This window comes from Bactrocera tryoni, chromosome 3 (genome assembly GCF_016617805.1).
Source record: "Bactrocera tryoni isolate S06 chromosome 3, CSIRO_BtryS06_freeze2, whole genome shotgun sequence".
NCBI lineage: Eukaryota > Metazoa > Arthropoda > Insecta > Diptera > Tephritidae > Bactrocera > Bactrocera tryoni.
Window position 1 is genome coordinate 31,417,916 of NC_052501.1, and position 19,572 is coordinate 31,437,487.

At 37.1% G+C, this 19,572-nt stretch overlaps 1 protein-coding gene across 1 annotated transcript in view; it reads left to right on the forward strand.

Moving 5' to 3' along the window:
- Nucleotides 1-11,090, forward strand: part of LOC120770862 (oxysterol-binding protein-related protein 1) — a 44,257-nt gene extending 33,167 nt beyond the window's left edge. Inside the window, exons 8-9 of the mRNA XM_040098478.1 lie at nt 6,995-7,212; nt 10,899-11,090. Of these exons, the coding sequence (XP_039954412.1) occupies nt 6,995-7,212; nt 10,899-11,001 (321 nt within the window). The 3' untranslated portion in view covers nt 11,002-11,090. The remainder of the gene's footprint in view (nt 1-6,994; nt 7,213-10,898) is intronic.
- The last annotated feature ends 8,482 nt before the right edge of the window (nt 11,091-19,572 follow it).

The following is a 19,572-nucleotide window of genomic DNA, read 5'->3' on the forward strand; positions in this document are numbered from 1 at the left end:
AGATGGTATAAGAATGCTTTATGGGAGCCGGTGTGAAAATTGGACGATGGACGTGGCACCGCCTACGTTTTGGTGGAATTCCATATGTCGGGATACGACCAACCGATTTCGACAAAATTTAGTATGTGGCATTCTTCTTACATTCTTATGTCACATTGTAGTAATGAATTTAAATTCCGCTTGATTCGTTCAGTTTCCAATACACAAAACAAGAAACAAATAATATTTATTAATAATAATTTGCACGAATAATGTCTTTAATGTCCCGGTTCCTATAGTTGACTTTTGATCGAAAATTTCGGTCAATGTGAGGGATATGTAATTAGAATTAAAGGACAGTCTTTTTCTGATAGTTGTAAGTCTATGTATCAAAAATGGGTTACATAGGGCCAAGACTTTCATTAGCCCCCATATACCTGATATAAAGAGTTTCGAACTTCCGGCTGACTTTGTGCCGCATATATTGACCAATATGTAAGTTTTTTTATTTATTTTTTTTTATTTTATAAAAGTTTACATAACAATAAAATTATTACATAAACTAAAGATAACGCAGCGCTAGCATCGGAGGCTTTCGGCTGGCATGTTGACTAGGGCGGAATCAAATGCGTCGGAGTAGGTCGGTATCTCTGAGGAAATTATATATCCTGCTAATATTATTGTCCGTCGGGTTTTTTAACAGCTGTGTAGGATTAATACCATTGAAATAGTGTAGTCTTTGGGCATCAAGTTTCGGGCAGCAATCCAAGAGGTGGTTAATGCTGAGTGAAAAGTTGCAGAACGGGCAGCAACTAGGAGTAGCGCCTTGAAGCAAATGAGTGGTTGTAATAATCGTGTGGCCAAGCCGGAGGCGGGTATATGGAGTTATGTAGTTTGTCGGCATGGTCGGAGGGAAGCAGAGTTTTGTGCGACTGGGATTGATTGAGGAGTAGTGATGGCTATATCGGCTCCACTCGGATAGCAATTTCTTTTGCCTCTCATTATTTATAATCCAGTAGATATCCCTTTTAAAAAGAACGTTGGAAGTTATGGTAGGTGTAACAACCATATCTTTAGCGACCTTATCGGCAATCGTGTTGCCCTTTATATCTGCGTGGCCGGGGACCCACATGATTTTGATATTCTGGGGGTGTGAAATAAGGATGTCTCGAATGTTTTCAATAACGGGGTTGGTTTGGTTACATCCCTTAATAGCTTGAAAACATGACATACTGTCAGAGCAAATTATAAATTTTCCTTTATTTCGTATGGAATAAAGCATCGCCTTGAATATTGCCACGGCTTCTGCTGTAAAAATCGAGCAGAAATTAAACAAAATACCATAAGTAATTATTTCTCCATGTTCTTTGACGACAGCAAATGAAGTCTGTGATGATTTTGAACCGTCGGTAAAAATCAGATCCCATCCAGTGGATTTGTATTTAGCTGCCACCTCGAGGAAATTTGCCTTGTATATATCGTTGGCAGTATTCGCCTTCCGCAGATGGACAAGTTCATTGATAAAAGAATCATTTTTAAACAGCCACGGAGGATGAACGCTTTTGCGAATATGCGGCCTTTGGAGTGGAAGGCCGTTATCCTTTGCGAATTTGATACATAAGTAAACGGATGATTGCACTTTGTATATACAATTGTAGGTCCTTTCTAAGAAGAGCGTTCGTTGAAAACATCAGCTTAGCGTAGAGTTTGCGAACTGAATCTTCGGCGTCATCGAATATTGTATTTAGCCCAGATTCTGCAAATAAATTATTTATGGGAGTCGTTGGAAACGCGCGCAGCGATCTTCGAATTGCAGCGTGGTAAGGGGCAGTCAGCATTTTCAACTTATTTTTTGCGTGATGTTCATAAACTTCCAAACCGTATTGCATAGTTGAGACAATAAGTGCCCTGGTTACGTTAATCAACAATGCCGGACCGAAAAATGAGCGCTTTGCGGAGAGGTACTTAACTATTAATAGTTTGGAAATTAGTCTATCTCTTACATATTGACAATGTTGAGCGAAAGAGTACTTAGAGTCTAGTATTATACCTAAAAACTTAAGGCTTTTTGTACAATTTATAGTTACATCGGAAAAAGTTATGGTATGGGTGCTACAGTTTCTTTTTCTACAAATGTGCAACAATTTAGATTTGCTAGGGGAAATTGAAGCGCCGGAAGTTTGCGACCAGGAGAAGATTTTGGAGAGGATATCGGAGAAGGTTCTTAGAACTGCTGCTTGATCAGTGTTTTTGGAATACACCAGAACATCGTCAGCGTACAGTTGGTGCTCAATAGTGGTAAATTTAGACAGTAATTCGCTAAGTTCATCAAACGCTATAATGAAGAGAATCACCGATAACGGTGATCCTTGAGGAGTGCCATTATCTAGGGGAAGGATAGAGGAGCGGGTGTTTGAAATAAGGACGCTTATTTTACGATGGGATAAAAAAGATTTTATAAAATTTAAGATTCGCGGACCCACTTTCCATTTGGTTAGTTGTCTTAGTACGATATGAATACCTATTCGATCGAAGGCTTTTAGAAAATCGAGAGACATCAGGGAGATGAGATTTTTATTTGACAAAGCATTAGAAATGTAGTGGTCAAGGTGAACAAGTGAGTCGATAGTACCCTGCCCTCTTTTGAATGCAACTTGGTTATGATGAATGAAATCATTTTTGCGGGCATACCAGGAGAGTCTGGTAGCAATCATTTTTTCTAGCAGTTTGCCTAAACACGGTAGAAGGGAGATTGGGCGGTAACTGCAGACATCGAGAGGAGATTTACCGGGTTTGAGGATGGGAACTATCAAGCTGGTTTTCCAAACTTGGGGGTAAATGCCTGTAGAAAAAATATTGTTGTAGAGGTTAAGAAGGCGGGATAGGATAGGAAGGGGAAGGTTCTTGATAATGGGGTAAGAAATTCTATCGTGGCCAGGTGTTTTGCCTTTTACTGAAGAAAGGGCAGAGACCAGCTCAAAATGCGTTAAGTCGTTTTCTAAGTACTTGGCATAGATCGAAAGTTTACTGGGTGGAAACCGGGATGAGATTGTTTGGTACTTATTTGAAATAAATTCAGGGGGGAAGTTGCAATCGGAGGAGGCCGTAGAAAAGTAGCTGGCGAACTCTTGAGCTATATCTAGAGGATATAGAAGAGTGCCGCGAGCGGAACTTAAGGCAGATATTGTAGAAAAAGAAGCCATCCCAGATAGTCTTTTGATGTCGTCCCAGATCCTTCTTGGGTTGGATGACGAGTTAATGTTGCTGGTAAATTTTCCAAAGCAGGCAGCTTTCGCAAGTTTGGATTTGCGGCGAAAATTGGCATTAGCTTTTTTGTATTGAAGCAGTTTGGAGGAAGACCTTTCCCGCTTATATTCATGCCATGTACTTTGTTTGGCTAGCCTTAAAGTTGAAAGTTCAGCGCTCCACCACAATGGAGCCGGCCTACGAGTTTTGCTACCTGTTTGTGGGATAGATAGATTAGCCGCACTTCTGATGATTTTTTGGACGCGGGACGCTTCTTCGTTGACGTTGAGGGAAATGGGATAGGAGCTGCAACCATGTAGACACGCATCTTGGAACTTTAACCAATCAGCAGAGTCAGTCTGGAATTTCAGCCTCGGGCGAAATGTTGAAGGAAGGCGGTTTGAAGGGAGTCTGGTAATAATGGGGAAATGATCACTGCCATGGAGGTCATCAATTACTAGCCAAGTGCATTTGGTAGAAAGGGAAATCGAACATATGGTGAGGTCAAGGTGGGTGAAGGATTTGTGAGTAGAGAAGTGAGTCGGGGAGCCGTTATTAAGGACAAAGGAGTTGGAAGCAAGGATTGAATCCTCAATTATACGGTCCTTAGCATTAAGAGAAGTGGAACCCCACATAGGGCTCCAGGCGTTAAAATCACCTGCCAAAATAAAAGGACTATCAGTTGACGGAAAAATACTATTAAAGTCAGTGGTTGAAAATGCTTGATTAGGAGGGGAGTAGGCGCAGACAATGGATATTTTATTGGGCGATTGAATTTCTAATACTAAGGAAGAGATGCGGGACTGAAGAGGATAACATTTGTGCGGGAAATTTTTCTTCACTAAGATACCAATTCCTTGCTTACTAGATAAAATATGTGGCAAATTATGAAAGTAACCAACATAGGCCAAAGGGGTACGGGCGTTGACCATGTAGGGGAGGTGGGTTTCATTTAAAAGGATTACAGAGGGATTATGTGATTTAATTAATATTTCAAGATCGATGAAATTATTGTAATATCCGTTTATGTTCCACTGTAAAACTACAAACATATGCACAAAAGAGAAAAGAAAACTGGTATTTGTTTTTGTTAAGTATTTAGCTAAAAATATTATGAGTTAGAAATGTCCATATTATTAGTTTCTGCTGGATGCGAAGGAGGGAAAGCGTAATTGAGTCATCATGTTTATTAGTTGGAGATTGAGAGGAAAGAGGGATAGGAAGGGGAGAGGAAAGTGACGTGCAATAGCGCGAGAGTATGTCTGTTAAGATGGGAGAGAGAGAGTTTTGAGAGAGTGGATTATCAACGATTGCGTTGGTTGCTGTTGGGTTTTTGTTAAATGATTGCGGACAAAGGTCAGCAGCGTGAGAGCTAAGTGGAGACAAGATGTTCTTTGTGGATGATGGTTTGGCTGAGTATGTATGTAATGAGTTGTTATTGATGGTTTGAGAGGAGTTTGCGGGGTTGGGAATTGGATTATTTTCGTTTGAGACTGCAGTTGATTGTGGTTTTTCGTTTTTGTTGAATTCGGTAGGCTTTAACACATTGGCAAATGATGAGGGATTAAGGGGAGCCGGGATTGTATTTTTGTATTTTTTTATTGCTTCGTGCATGCTGCATTTTTCTAATGTTTTAATACGTAGTATTTCTTTACTTTGTAGAAATTTTGGACAAGCGTTTGAGGAGGACGGGTGCTCACCAGAGCAGTTAGCGCACATTGTTCTTATACATTCGGTAGGGGAGTGGGGAGGGAGGTAGCAATTGTTACACATTGGGAAATTTTTGCAGTATTTTGTTGTATGGCCAAGTTTTTGACATGACTTGCATCTCATGGGATTTGGGATGTATGGACGGACAGAAAGGATTCTCCATGCGACTTCAATTTTTTCGGGAAGATGATATTTATCAAATGATAAGAGAATTGAGCCAGTAGGCTTAGATACACCATCAATTATTCTATTAAACTTATATATAGAAGTTACGCCGTGTGTCTTAAGACCCTCTATAATGTCGCTTTCAGGTAAATGAGTCAGGAATGGAGCAAAAATTGTTCCTTTTACGCTGTTCAGGTTATCGTGAAGGTTAGCAGTGATATCGCACACTCCCGGAAGAGATTTTGCTGACAAGAACTTTTCTGCAATTTTCTTATTTTTGAGAAGCAGAAGTAAACTGCCGTCGCGAAGCTCGGATATAGTGTTGACATCTTTGCTAATGGCTAGTATACCTTTATGTACGGCAAAACACGATAAGCTCGTTAGTGGTTTGTTACCTTCCAATGCTTTTATTATGATGAATTTAGGATCGTCTTTTTTTGTAATTGGTAGTTCTGGGAATAAATCCAGTGGAGTCGATTCTGCTTTTTTTCGTTTAGGTCTGGAGCTCGGAGACAGCAGGGCGAACCTGTTATCTCCGAGGTTAGAAGCCCCGGGGGGCATATTGGCAAATTGTTGATTTGTGTCACTGACTTTTTAAGCGCGGCTTAGTTAAGTAAGCAACAAATGCACGTGTTTTAATTCGAATAGAGCTGATAAACAGAATAGAAAAACAAAACGCACTGTGTAAGAAACGCAACTGTTCACGCTGAGTGATAGTCGGAGACTGCGAAATATGTAAGTTATCTGAACGCAAATGAGATAGCATATTTTACTCATAACAGTGTACCTTTGTGCCTTAAATAAATAAAATTGGGCAAAAACTTGACACATTCCCTATATAACTTATATCAACTAATATCAGGATTTTCGAACATCCGGCTGACTTTGCTCTACATGATTGGTTTTTTAGTATGTGACATGTTAATAGTATGTGGTATTGGGATATTTATATACTGATTTTAGAGATATAATGTTTTTTTCGTTCTTCTACTAAATCTTATGTGTCTGTCAGTATAAGAGTATTTTATATGTATACATAAAATTGCTTGGATTTCGATCCTCCGGTTGACGTTTTACTCCTTAAAGTGTTTCCTGGCTTTGATTTTTGCAAATTGCGAAAGTATAAAATGTTCGGTCGCACCCGAACGTAGCCCTTCCTTATTTGTTGAATAAAAAATTACTACTTGTTTATTAAAAAGCTTTGTCAACACTTGAAAATATTTCTTCGAGCTTGGCTCTTACAAATTACAAGAGCTTTTTCAATTATACCCATTCATTGCCCTTCCTTAGGTGCTTAATTTAGTATTTGAAGTCGGGACTCCTATCATTGCAGTAAGATATACCTTGCTCAGAGCAAATAATTCAATTGACCTGGCGAGACCAGGGTAATCCATCCTAATGGGTTTTTAGTGAGGTGCCATTTTTTACAATCCAGGTACCCAAACTAGTCTAATATGGAACTATAAGTAACTTGATGCTATTGCTAATTTGGTCTTACACTGTACAGTCAGCGAGCTCATGCCCTGTATTGCGGATCAAGTATACGTATCAGAGTGAATGTGCAATATTTTGCAAAATTTGAAAATATTTCCTTTCCACTGAGCATTGCAAAATGTGACAGAATAAAATATTGGGCTGCACACGAGCTTGGTCTTTCATTACCTATTTATATTAAAATTTTCGCAAAATGTCATTATTTCATTTAAAAGTTGAAATTATATAATACTTGCTGAACATATTTGTATATTAATATTTCTCAGTTCCTTTCTCTTATGTGTTAATGCTCACATGGAGCCCGATATTATCCCTTCTAATTTATTGCACAAGACATGTGACTTACTTTGTTTAATTTTACCTATGCCTTCAATTAACGTTTTACTATATGCATTTTTAGTATTATCATTTTACAGACTTCGCGATGCAGCTTAATGCTATCAACCCAATTGCAACGCATCCTTTGTGTAACACCGATTCAAGACTGCGGCCAGATATACGATATCTCGAAGAAGGTGATGTAACAGCCGCATCAGCTCAAAAAAACAGATTGGAAGAAAAACAGCGTGGTGCGGAACTATCACGGAAAGGACAAAATAATGACCCATGGCAGCCCCGGTATATGATTATAACTATAAATTGCATGTTATATGGTACAGTGGTAGACATTCGTATAAGCGCACACATATGTTTTGGGATTTTAAACAGTAATTAGTAAAAACTTAACATAATTTTAAAGAAATCTGGATTTTTAAGGAGACATTCATTTAAGCGCACTCGATACTTTAACTTCATCTTAGTACTTGGTATGGCCACCCCGGTTTTCAATAACAGCAAAAATGCGACTTGGCATAGACTCAACAAGATTTTTGAGGAAATCTCCGCTCAAATCAAGCCAACATTGCTGAATTGAAGTTTTAAGCTCATTGACGTTGCTGTATTGACGCCCATTGCCGTAAACTTTCCCTGCCATTACTCCCCACAGATTTTCTATGGGGTTACAATCCGGACTGCATGCCGGCCAATCAAGTAAAGGCAATTCTTGGCTCTCCAACCACGCCTTTGTTTGCCGAGAAGCATGTATCGAGGCATTGTCCTGTTGGAATACATATTCGATTTCCGTTGCTTGCCTTACAAATGGAATGAGGTTTTGTTGGAGTAGATCTATGTACGCTGTGGAGTTCATGCGGCATGTTATGGCCCTTTTTGACGGAGTGTCAGTTTTTGGTTACCCTTTTGTTGGCGGTTTTATTCCATACTTACTGCCTTTTTTTTAAAAAATTACGGATTACGTTCTCAGACTTCCCTATTCTCCTTGCAATCGCACGATTTGAGTACTTCTCTTCCTTTAACAATTTAACTGACACCCGTTCTTCTTGCGTCAAATAAGATCCTTTAGGCATGATCTAAATTATCAATAAAATACATGTAAATACAAAATTTTACACTAAAAAGCCCACTTTACCTTTTATTTATTATCTACCGTCTAATGAAAAGCAAAAAAATTTTACGCTACAGCTCCTCTTTTAAAAAATATGTATTTTTCTAACATGCGCTTATACGAATGTCCGCGTTACTACAGCGATGCTTCTTTTATTGTGATTTGCCTACTTAAACAAGTACCGTTACATGCCGACTTACTGGCGCCAGTCATTGGTATACAATATAGCATTACAGTAATTGACATATCAAAATCTTTTTTTCGAAATAATCTGCTTTAAATATGCTTTTTCGAAAAAATTCATTGTGCGCTTATACGAATGTCTACCACTGTATATTAGGGTGATTCATTTACATTTCTTTGAAATTTTAGTTTTTTTATTTGTGAAGAAAAAAAAACCTGTCAGTACTGAATCGTGGCTTTAAGTACTTCCTTTTGTTGTAAGAAATAAAATTGTAGACAAAAAGATCTATACGCTAGTGTTATAAAAGAAATTGGATTATAATCGCGTCCACTGCCCATATAACGGGTTTGTTAAAAACTATTAAAAGCGCAACAAATCAATTAATAAATACGCTAGTGTCATCATATCATAGTATGACAAGGCTTAATACAGGGCGGGGTCAAAATTTGATGATGGGCATAATCGAAAATTGCCAAAATCGGACTATAACTGTTCAAACTCCCAGAAACCGAATATGTTAACCACAGTTCATTCATTTTAGCGCAAATATCGACCAGTCTGTGAGATAGGTTATTGAAATTCGGAGCAAATCTTTCGTTTAGAAGTTTACTATAAAACCAGCCTTCACTCATTTTCTTCTAAAATATGCGAAAGGCGTGAAAAATCAAAAAGAAAGTGCTTAAAGTCAAAATTAAGAGCTCAAATATTCAGGTTTTTTTTTTAATTCTCATGTGCCCGCAAAGAAATAAAAATAAATTTTAAATGAAACACCCTAAATATATGTATATATGTATATATTTATATTTTATTTAATATATGTTTTATTCTATAGTTCTATGCCGCAATTAAATAGATTTGAATTGAATTTTGATTTTATTGATAGTCGAGTGTCTGTCAGTCCGTTTCATAATGGTCTAAGTCGAGTCATAACTTATAACCTTCAGATACCAAATATGTAGATCTTAGTGCCTATCACTGACTTTTTACTGAATATAGTGATCAATTTCTATGACATAACTGAACCTTTTCATAAAAATGGGTATACTTGGGCCATATATTTCCATTGCCCCCATATACTCAACATACGGATTTTCAAAGTTCCGGTGACTCTATACCATATAAATGGGTAAATAGTTAAGTTATCTCAATGAAACTCAGGGAGCATTCTTTCCTGGTAACATCATGTCTGCAGGCCAAAAAATGGTAAAATCGGGTCAATACTTACCCTAGTCTCCACATACCTAAATAAAAACCTTTTCGAACTTCCGATAGACTATACATATACCGCATATATCGGTCAATATACTTGTACGTACGTCATAATTAAATTCAGAACGAATATATTTCAAATAGCATTGTATCGTTCTGATTACTCAATATGTGTAATATTTTAATGAAATTAAATAAGTTTTGTGAAAATGGAAAAAAATCGGATTATAGTCCCACCCACTCGACAAATCAATAAGTAAGTGCGCTAAAGTCATTAAATTTTACATCCAAAATGGTACGACAAGGCTCAATACGAGGCGGTTTCCAAATTTGATGATGGTCATGGCACCGCATGACCCAAAATTGTCAAAATCAGACTAAAACTCTACATGCTCCCAGGTATCGAATATGTTGGCCCCAGTTAATACAGCAAGCAAAATATTAATGAAGTTAATGAAGAAATCAGTGTCTTCATTCATAAAAATATGCGCCGTATAGCGACAACTTTGCATTTTTTTTGTTGTTCATGGGATCAGAGTCCCGTACTTTTGAACACTGATTCGTATGTAAAATTTAACGAGGAATCGAATGGGAAAGTCAGTTTGGAAAACAAGTTGGTGAAAAAGCACAAAAAATGGGATTTTTGAAAAAAAATGTTTTTTTTTTGGATTTTGAGAGACAACTTTGAATTTTTTTTTGCTGCTCATGGGATCAGCGTATATGGGAATATTTTTGAACACTGATTCTTATGTAAAATTGAACGGAGAATCGAATGAAAAAGTCAATTTTGAAAAAAAAAAAATTGGTGGAAAAGCACAAAAAACCGGATTTTTAGAAAAACTTTTTTTTGGATTTTTGAAATTTTTTTTGGATTTTGAAAATATTTTTATCAGAAAGCTGAGATTTTTTTACATACAATTGGATAACTGCAAAATTTTTTTCACTAAATTTTAAGGTCGTTAAAAGATAAAAGAAATAGTAATTTTTTTGTTTGACTTTAACTTTAACTTTGACCACTAAAAAGTTTACAGTTATTCTTATTTTGGTCTAATTTATAATATTCTAAAGTTTCGTCAAAATCGGAGAACCACGGGTACAAAACCATGTCGCCAATTGATGGAATGGCCCATATATAATATGTACATAACCCCATTTCTAACTCTATTACTTTTAGGTAATACATACAAGCGTTAGGTGGAAAAAATTATTACACTCTGTAGGAACTCGTTGCAAGGGTGTAAAACAAAGACAATAATAAAAAAGATAATTTTATCACATCAGCTTTCCAACCTTTAAGATAATATCAATAATTGTCTGCATTTAATCATATTATTTAGAATTACCGTTTCAATTGATCTCATATGATATCTTTCATCTTAAATTATTATTCCTTCTCATATTGCTAATATATGTATGTTAGTTGAAAATTTAAGATTTTAATGTTTGATCATTATTTTTCATATTTTTCAGATGGTTCAAATTCGATGTCAATCCTTTAACAAAACATGAAGATTGGATGTACACTGGAGGTTATTGGGAAAGAAGCCATGAAACTACATCCCAAATTTTTTAATGAAATTTGTAAAATTGTGTACTTGTACTTGTGTAAAACTGTTACGATCAAATAAAACTTGTTTTGTTTAAAATAAATTAAAGGACAGATACGCAGCTCCAATAATAATTGTGTAGTAGCTGGGACAAACCACGTCAAGTGACCCAGGGAAATTTCGCAAAATCACCTATTTTACAAATTAGCAGTTCATTAAGAGGGGGACCAGACGCATACCCGATGATATATAAATATTTCGTCGAAATTCGTTTTTTTTTGTTATAGTTATTGAAGGTTGAAATTTAGAGCACGATAAAGTTGTAAAATCGGTGAAATTTTGTGAAGTCAAAGAAAAATGTTAGTGCTATATTATAAATATTTTTTCATGCTCTATGTTGAAACATGTTCTATTTCAAATATACATATTGAACATACGCACATATATACATAAATAAACACATAAAAAATATTATGACACACGCACACACATGCATTGCATTGTATAGATAAAAACAACCCCATGTGATGCGCCATACATACACATATATTTAATTAGATAAGTAAGATTTCAAAAATAGTATAAAAGGCTTACAAATATCAAAATAAAATTAGAATGAAAGATTTCTCAGCGTGAATACGGTCTTTATTTTTCCCCACCAGCGGTAAAGACTTAAAGATTCTTATATGAGTTTAAAGTTTGATAATATGTACAAATCAAACAGTTTGATATTAACATTTAAACATTTGGTCCTTCGCGCTGGATAAGTAGCTCGAGCCAAAATTGTAAGATCAGTATGAATAAAATACAGGCAATATCAAGGACTTGGTCCTAACTTGGCAAGAGAGTTGTGGCAGATGTAAAAGACAATATAATGACAATATTTTTTTTTGTTCATTTTCATTGGTAAGGTGTTTTACGTGGCGGGTCCCAAACCCAGCGCACAATCCTATGCAGGGGATGTTTCGCCTTCTCACTTAAGCTCGCCTTCTCACTTTAGCTCGCCTTCAAACGGATGTTATTAGGCTGCCCAGAGGATACTTGGTCAAAGACCGGAAGTCGTGAGCTCCTTGAGTCATATGTAAAAGAATCGTTTCTGGCCTCTCCCAAGTGAATGGCGATCAGAGAACTTTCCTCACTTGCGTGAACTTCTACACATGGCTCCATCCTCCTAAACCCCCAAAGGTGATCTAGTGACCGATGCCCAGAGCATACTTAAATTATGGAGGAAACGCTTCTCCACCCTGCTGAATGGCAGTGAACATACAACATCAGGAGAAGGCGAACCCCATTCCCCAATCGATGACGATGGAGCAGACGTTCCATCGCCCGACCATGAAGAAGTTCGAATAGCAATTACCCGTCTGAAGAACAACAAAGCAGCGGGGCCGATGGATTGCCACCCGAGCTTTTCAAACACGGCGGCGAAGAACTGATAAGGAGCATGCATCAGCTTCTTTGTAACATATGGCCGGACGAAAGCACGCCCAACGATTGGAATTTAAGTGTGCTATGCCCAATCCACAAAAAAAGAGACCCCACAATTTGCGTCGACTACCGTAGGATAAGCCTCCTCAACAAACTGATTACACCTTATCAGTGTGGCCTTAGACCTGGCAAGTCAACAACCGACCAGATATTCACCAATTTTGGAAAAGACTTTCGACAGCACGAAAAGGAGCTGCCTTTATGCCGCGATGTCTGAATTTGGTATCCCCGCAAAACTAATACGACTGTGTAAACTGACGTTGTGCAACACGAAAAGCTCCGTTCGATACCAAACGAGGTTTCAGACAAGGCGACTCCTTATCGTGCACAAACAGACAGTCGTCGCGATCGCGACTTGGCTCTCACGTCAGGCGTCACTCAATGTCAGCCTGGAAATCCAACGCAGGATAACTCTTGCCAACAGGTGCTACTTCGGACTAAGTAGGCAATTGAGAAGTAAAGTCCTCTCTCGACGAACAAAAACCAAACTCTATAAGTCACTCATAATTCCCGTGCTATTATATGGTGTAGAGGCTTGGACGATGAGAACAACTGATGAGTCGACGTTGCTAGTTTTCGAGAGAAAAGTTCTGCGAAAGATTTATGGTCCTTTGCGCGTTGGCCACGGCGAATATTGCATTCGATGGAACGATGAGCTGTACGAGATATACGACGACATTGGCATAGTTCAGCGAATTAAAAGACAGCGGCTACGTTGGCTAGGTCATGTTGTCGGAATGGACGAAAACACTCCAGCCTTGAAAGTATTCGACGCAGTTCCCGCCTGGGAAGCAGAGAAAGAGGAAGAACTCCACAATGTAAACATATGTGATAAAACTGTATTGGTGTTGTTGCCACTTGTAAAAATTCATTTTAGTTACAATTGGGAATTCTTTCTCAAGTTGTGTGCTTTTATAAGTGTATATGCGCAGTTCTATATATCTACATATATAAAAAATAAAAGATACTTGTAACCATAGTATATATTTTCCTTATATATATTGCAGTTCAATTTATTGAAAATTTTTATATAAATATATGATTTGTGATATATTCCAGTTTGAATATTTTACCAAAATATTTTAGGTATAAAGTTTTTTTTCTATAATTGTTTTATTAAGCTTTAAAGATCTAAGTTGCCTCTGGAAATGTATAAATGTATTAAAATAATAATACACACATCGAGTAAAAATATATTTGTGCGGTATGGCATTTTTAATTGAGAGTGGCTAAGCACACAAATAGAATACAAACGCTAATAGGTGTGTGCTGAGCGCTCATTTGTACATATGTGTTTGAAAAACAGTGGTTCATAAACTGAAGTTTTTATAATTTAAATGTGCAGAAATATTATCAGCGCGTGGAAACAGTGTCCAAAATTAAAAAAAAAAATTCATTGATTAATTTGGAAGCAGCTGGAACTTTAACCAAAGAACATCTTATTTAAAAAAACTTAAAATTGTAACGCAATCTTACATTTGTTACCCACAGTGCAACTTCCCATATATGCACGCGCTCTCATTTGTAAACATTAAGTGGTAAAATATGCCCACCTTTGGCTTATGGAATGCAACATATGCCATACAAATTTGTATGTTAGCTATTGCATGCAATGAACTGTCACTGCCAGTCGGCGCTACGGTTTTTCAAGAAAATGGTCCTTTGCGTATTGATCACGGCGAATACCGCATTCGAGGGAACGATGAGCTGTAAGAGCTATTCAGCGAATATAGCGACTACGCTGGCTAGGTCATGTCGTCCGAATGGAAACACTCCAGCTCTGAAAGTATTCGACGCAGTAACCACCGTGGAAGCAAAGAAAGAGAAAGAGACTTTACTTGGAATTTCAAATTGGCGGCAAGCAGCGAAAAGAAAGAACGACTAGCGCGCTATTGTAAACACTTCTATAACCGCGTAAGCGGTGTCTACGCCAGTAAAGTATGTAAGTAAGTAACATTTTCGTGGGGCCAATTGGAGATTCCAAGAGGTTTTCCTCTTCTTCCCCCAGGGTACTGGGTCGAAAACTTTCAGAACTGGAGATTTTCGTTCATTCGAACAAGATGACCTAGCCAGTGTAGTCGCTGTCTCTTGATTCGTTGAACTATGTCAATGTCGTCGTATATCTCGTACAGCTCATCGTTCCATCGAATGCGGTATTCGCCGTGGCCAATGCTCAAAAGACCATAAATCTACCGCAAACACTAAAAATTATTATTTCTAAGAATTCGATATCATTAAATCGTATTAAAATGTTATTATCCTTTCTCCCAAGAAAAATTTAAATTCCAGCGCATCGGGGAATACCCATAATCTATATGCAATTTGCAAGGAACACAACCAGATGATAAATACGTATGTAATAAGACAAAGTATTTTTATTTCGCTGTTTTTTTTATTTTAATCGTTTGAAAGCTTTTAACATATGTCGGTTCAACCCAAAAATATCGTGGCCAATAATGTAACATGATGTTTGAAAAATCTGCCCTTTTACAAGTTTATCGGATGTTATATGTGTAGTTGGCCTTTGTAAAGCTTCTCACATAAGGAGCTATTTTAATATCCCACAACATCAGATGTTCTTCCATTTGCTCCAATATCGATATCATTTGTTTCTGCAGAGGAAGAATAGTTATTATAATATACAAGTATGTACGCATGTACGCTGAAATGAATTTTATAACTTCACTTTTAGGTTATCTTTCTAAAGAGCACCTGTTATATAATTCAATACCTCCAGAATAAAGGAACTCATTGTTTTTCGTGATATGCGGGGTAAGAATTCTAATGGCCGAAATGAGTATCCAGTAGCTATATATCGCAGGCTCACAGCAAGGCGGACTCTTGATGAAATGGCACATCTCATATGCGTATTCCTGAATCCCCCTTATATGTGTACATACATATATGAAATATATGCAAACGCATTTGAATTAATCAGACCTATCACGCAATCCATCGTAGCAAAGCTACGAATACGCATTATTTTCTATCACTGAATCCATAGGAATTCAACATTTTTGTTACCAGACTTAATTTTTAATTATGACATTTCAAAATCAGCTGGATAGAAGAAAAAATTTAAATTTTAATAAATAAAATTGAAATCGTTTATATTCAAATTGAAATCACTGGCTCAGTCAACATTTTGTTGCATTTTAAAAGATGTATTGAGACTGCTTCAAACCCAATGATGAAAAAGAACCAGCGAAAAGGGACTTATATCAAAAATACGAATTTCCAGGCCATTATTGTAAGTTTGGTGCCAAATTCACATTTCAAACATCTTAATCAATGTTTTGCAGATATGTGACAATCAGCCCTATCACGCAATCCATACGAATGTCTGAATCACTGAATCCTTGGGAATTCGAAACTTTTGTTACCAGACTTAATTTTGAATTTTGACATTGCAAAATCAGCTGGGTAGAAGAAAAAATTTAAATTTTGATAAATAAAACTGAAATTGTTTATATTCAAATTGATTTTACGAACAAAATATAGATCCGCTAACGTTTTTATTTATGATGCTTCAGGAAGAACGTGAAAGAAGCCGGCGTAATATAAAAAATCACTGATGGGCAAGAGCAACCCTTTCGATGTGGTTTATTAAAAACTATCGCTTAAATAATTCTGCCTTTGCGTATGTCCTCGACGTTCTAGAGAGGAATGCAAGTTCTTCAAGATCGTCATCTACATACATATATCTTTACTTCATCGATTGTCTTCGGTTTTACGGTTTTTAGCTAAGGGAGGTTACCAGCATGGAGTGGGTAAAGACTTCGATGTTCCAATGGCTCAGTCAACATTTTGTTGCATCTTATAATAGATTGCTTCAGACGCATTTGTGCCTTCAGTGTATAAACCTTGAGTTAAGTAACGATGAAAAAAGAGAAGCGAAAAAAGAGTTCTTTCAGAAATACACACATATAAAAATCATTGCTCCAACTAAAGATAAGTTTCTCTATTATAACCGCAAAGGATACTTTAGTATCTATGCCATGATTGTAAGTTTGGTGACAAATTCACGATTCAAATATCTTAATCATTATTTTGCAAATAAGTATGTGACAATAATATGAAAATAAGTTATGTGAATGCTTAGTATCATGGAAGCAATCACGACTTCCACATATGGAATGTCAGCAGTGCTCGTTATTTTTATGAGAAAAATTACCCTGATGGTGAACGAACACTTGGCTTTTTGTTATTATACATACATACATATATGTATGTATGTTACAAAAATTCCCACAACGCCTTACAAATTTTCAAACATCCAAATAAACGATATATTTGTACAGGAGATGCTGGATATGCCCTAGAACCATGGTTAATGACACCATTCCGTACCCCTCTCTCAGGAAGACCAGAAGAAAAATATAATAAAACACATACAAAAGCGAGAAATATTGTTGAAAGAACAAAAGGTGTTTTAAAAATCGATTTAGATGTCTTCTCGGTGCTCGAGCCATGAAATGTTGCGGCAGCGTTACACAACGTTTGTATTCACTATCGCGTAAATGATGAAATTTTAAAAAATAATTCAGAACCAAATATTTTTAATTTTTAATCAGAGTAGCTATATGCGCAACACTTACACGAATATAATATCCTAAATAAATACCATGACTTGTAATTTTTTTTCTTCCACTTCCAACATTTGCCGTTTTATTGAATTTTTAGCAGCAATCAAGTTCTACAAACCAATGTTGTGCCTTTCAATTTCTTCCACTTCCGCTTTTTTCAAGTCGTTTTGCTTTTCAAATACTCTGCCTAATCGTCGTATATCTGAGGAAAGATCGTCCAACTTATCAAGAACCTTTGTCTGAAATTCTATTTGAAGGGAAAGTTGTTCTTTCACTAATTCGGCTGTACATGTATCGGGAGGCCTAAGGGTACGTCAAGGAAGTGCTAGACTGCAGGTCACTGATGGCATTGAAACGTCGGCCTTGGCTGCCATAGATAAGCCCATGCTAACTGTGTTCTCAATTCCACTTGTACTCATCTCTAATGCCGTTAGTGTTATCACCGCCAATTCATTGAAATGGTGCTGCCTATTTCTGCCGCCACCAGTAGCTGACTGCTCCTTTTTATTCCACACCAATTTTCTTTTTATGTAGGCCTTCCCATCTAGCCATATCTAATAAAAAATAAGTCAAACAAGCTTTAAAAAATTCGGTTACAACAATAAAAACTACAACTTTAATATATTACATAATTCTAGCAGAAAATATCTTTGATAGGCTGAGCAACACTGTTCAGTTCCTGGGTCATATTATTCCAAAAAGCTGCCGCTTCTTCTTTAGAGCATTTGGTAAAACCCTGCGCCATTACAGGTTTTTGCTGTAACAGCTCAACTATTTGTACATATTGGTGCTTGGTGGTAGTTAAAGATTATTTTACTCGTAACAAATAAGTTATAGTTTGAACTCAATAAAAACTTACATTTTCCCTTTTTTGAATTTATTTTTCCGCTAACAAAGGCGTGTCGTATAAAAATTCCGATAAAAATCAAAATTTAACATTCCGAGTGTATTCAGTGAATTCCACTCCACGAATTTTGAACTTACGTTCGGAATTGTTCAAATCGTATGATAGCAATTTCGTTTTATCCATTTTATCCAGTGTTTGGTCTTTTTTTCTTTGTTTCTTTGTGAATTTCATACAGCCTTTTCAAATGTTTTGGCGCTTCCATAGCTCATATTTGACTGCTCGACGCCATTTCGCAAATAATTATATTAAGATAACAAATGCCTACATACAGGCTTGGCAACAGTAATAGCCGGTTGGAGATTCTAAGCGAAGCAGGATCCTTTCTTTCACGATCCTTCTCCACCTGGTCTTTTCAGCGGCGTGGAGGTCTTCCTCTTCCTCTACTTCCCCCAAAGGGTACTGCGTCGAAAACTTTCAGGGCTGGAGTGTTTTCGTACATTCGGACGACATGCCAGCGTAGCCGCAGTCTATTAATTCGCTGTACTATGTGAATGTCGTCGTATACTTCGTACAGCTCATCATTCCATGCGAATGCGGTATTCGCCGTATCCAATACGCAAAGAACCATAAATCTTCCGCAGAACCTTTCTCTCAAAAACTTGTAACGTCATCAGATGTTATAATCGCCAATGCCTCTGCACCATTAAGCAGGACGGGAATAATGAGTGACTAATAGAGTTTTGTTTTTATTGGTCGAGAGAGGACTTTATTTCTCAATGGCCTACTCAGTCAGAAATAGCACCTGTTGGCCAGAGATATCCTGCTTTGGATATTAAAGCTGACGTTGACATTATTGTTGGTGTTGATGCTGTTTCCAAGTAAGACAAGTTATCTACGACTTCGATATTTTGACTGACAACAGTCGCGAGTGCGACGACTGTTTGTTTGACCACAGGAGATATTTCGTCTTGCCCTCGTTCACCAGACCCATTTGCTTCGCTTCCTTATTCTACTTAGTTCTGCGGATGAAGAAGTCGCACGAAAGGGAGTCGTCCTTGACTGAAACATCGATTGGTATCGAACGGCTCGGAGAGGTTTTTCCTGATTCTGAAGGACCTCTTAGTATTTGCTAAACGACAGTTCGCACAGCTGTATGAGCGGAGATACCAAATTCAGACACATCAGCATAAAGGCTGATCCTTTTCGTGCTGTCGAAAGTAGCTTTGAGCGAAGAGGTGGTGAGTGTCGATCGTCTTCTCACTAGTCTGTTCCCCGATTTAGAGCATGATAAATAACTGGTTGGCTTTAAACTTTTCGCAGTACGCTCGATAGAACCTCATAAGCTATGCTCTAGGAGGTGAAATTTCTCAACCGTTTTTGAGAACTAAAATTGTTCTGAGATATGTGTTTGTTTAATATTTTTTAAATATTCACTTAACAGAACTTAACCAATTGCCTGTATCGAAGAGTCGAACTTGCGAAAATTACGACGAAAAATTAGCTTAGATTCCAGCCTAAGTACAATTGAAACTTTATTCCAGTTAATATAATATATTTTCACTTATCCTAAAACTTAGGCTAACGGGATAAAACAGTTGGAATGTAAGTATGTATGTATGTACAAAAGGAGGTGAGTATAATTCATTTCGTTAATATATGGTAACAGATTAAGGTGA